Raw genomic sequence first — 1491 nt, forward strand, 5'->3', positions numbered from 1 at the left:
TTCCGTTTTTGCAGGTGCTATTTGGAGTTCCTTTTCCTTTAACCATTTGACAACTCTAAGTATCGCTGTGTTTGCGTGGTGCATAAGCAGGGTTTCATTGGAGGCTGTGATTACCATAGCAATATCATCAGCGAATCCGACCAGTACGACTCCTTTTGGAAGTTCAAGTCTTAAGAGATCGTCGTATTGGGTATTCCAGAGGGTTGGGCCTAGAACTAAACCTTGTGGGACGCCACTGTTTACGTCTCTGGCCCTGATCTTGTCCTCAGCGTCGAATATCAAAACCCGGTCAGAGAGATATGAAGCTACCAAATCTATGAGGTTTTCCTCTATACCTCTTTTTCGTAGGCTTTCCAGGATAACTTGCCACGAGGCACTGTTAAAGGCATTTTTGACGTCTAGTGTTATTAGGGCACACATATGTCGGCATTGTTTCGAGTAGGCAGCTGCCTCGTCCGCTATTCTCACGATCTCTTTGATAGCGTCCACAGTCTGACGACCCTCTCTGAATCCGTGCTGGTTTTGACATTTTCCATATTGCTGGGAATTCACCCTTTACTGCAAGCCTGTTGTACACACTTATCACATATTCCGGTCGAAATTCCGCAGCCTGCTTTATAATTTCCGTTGGAACATTTCCTGGACCTGGTGCTTTATTGCATTTCATTTTCCTGCTTGCCGACCAGAGCTCTTCTTTCGTGAACAATGGAAATTCTGAGGGACCTGCGTGCTCGAAGTGTACCAGGTCATGTATTGGAAAGAGGTGTCTTATTACCTCTTCTGTGGCGGTCATGGTTAGCTGAGGTTTAGGTGGGTAACCCTGAAGTCTTTTCTTGACTATTTGGTATCCCTTTCCCCAAACATTCCTATCCACTTCGTCACAGATTATAGACCAGCCTCCTTTTTTTGCTACCTTAATATTTTTTTAAAGCACTTTTTGGTTCTCGGCTAATTCTTTCCAAAGGAGGCTCCTCAGAGTTGGGTTTTTCTTCTTACCGGCTCTCGTATATTTTCTTCTAATATGGATGCAGATTTCTCGAATAGCAGCTATTTCCTGGTTCCACAAGTACATAGGCTGTCCCCACTTAACTGATTTAGATTTTGGCATGCAAGCGTCACAAACATTTCTCATTTTATTTGAGAATTCTTCAGCCGATGTCGTAGTGTCGTTTATCACTACCTCTTTTAGGGCTTTCTGTGTTTTTTCTATATCAATCTTCTTAGGATTCCAAACTTTAGTTGTTTTTGTTCTTCTATTACAACGGGGTTGGTCTTCTATCGTGAAGGTGATATAATTGTGATCGCTAAGGGTCTCTCTTTTGGATACTTCCCAATCCGCAATCTTCCTTCCAATGTTTGCCGTGGCGAATGTTAGGTCAAGAATCGAATCATAGTTTAACCGTTCAAATGTTGGTTCCTCTCCAACATTACTTATAATGAAATCGTGTTGAGCTATCCATTCAGTTAGAATTTCACCTCTTTTGTCTGTAT

General features: G+C 42.5%; 1 protein-coding gene across 1 annotated transcript in view; it reads right to left on the bottom strand.

Annotated features, from left to right (window-relative positions):
• Positions 1-1491, bottom strand: part of LOC117169792 — a 71793-nt gene that overhangs the window by 502 nt on the left and 69800 nt on the right. The window contains exons 2-4 of the mRNA XM_033356299.1: positions 997-1485; positions 560-909; positions 115-516 (exon numbers count right to left, since the gene is read on the bottom strand). Coding sequence (XP_033212190.1) covers positions 115-516; positions 560-909; positions 997-1485 — 1241 coding nt within the window. The remainder of the gene's footprint in view (positions 1-114; positions 517-559; positions 910-996; positions 1486-1491) is intronic.

This window comes from Belonocnema kinseyi, chromosome 3, assembly GCF_010883055.1.
Source record: "Belonocnema kinseyi isolate 2016_QV_RU_SX_M_011 chromosome 3, B_treatae_v1, whole genome shotgun sequence".
Classification (NCBI taxonomy): domain Eukaryota; kingdom Metazoa; phylum Arthropoda; class Insecta; order Hymenoptera; family Cynipidae; genus Belonocnema; species Belonocnema kinseyi.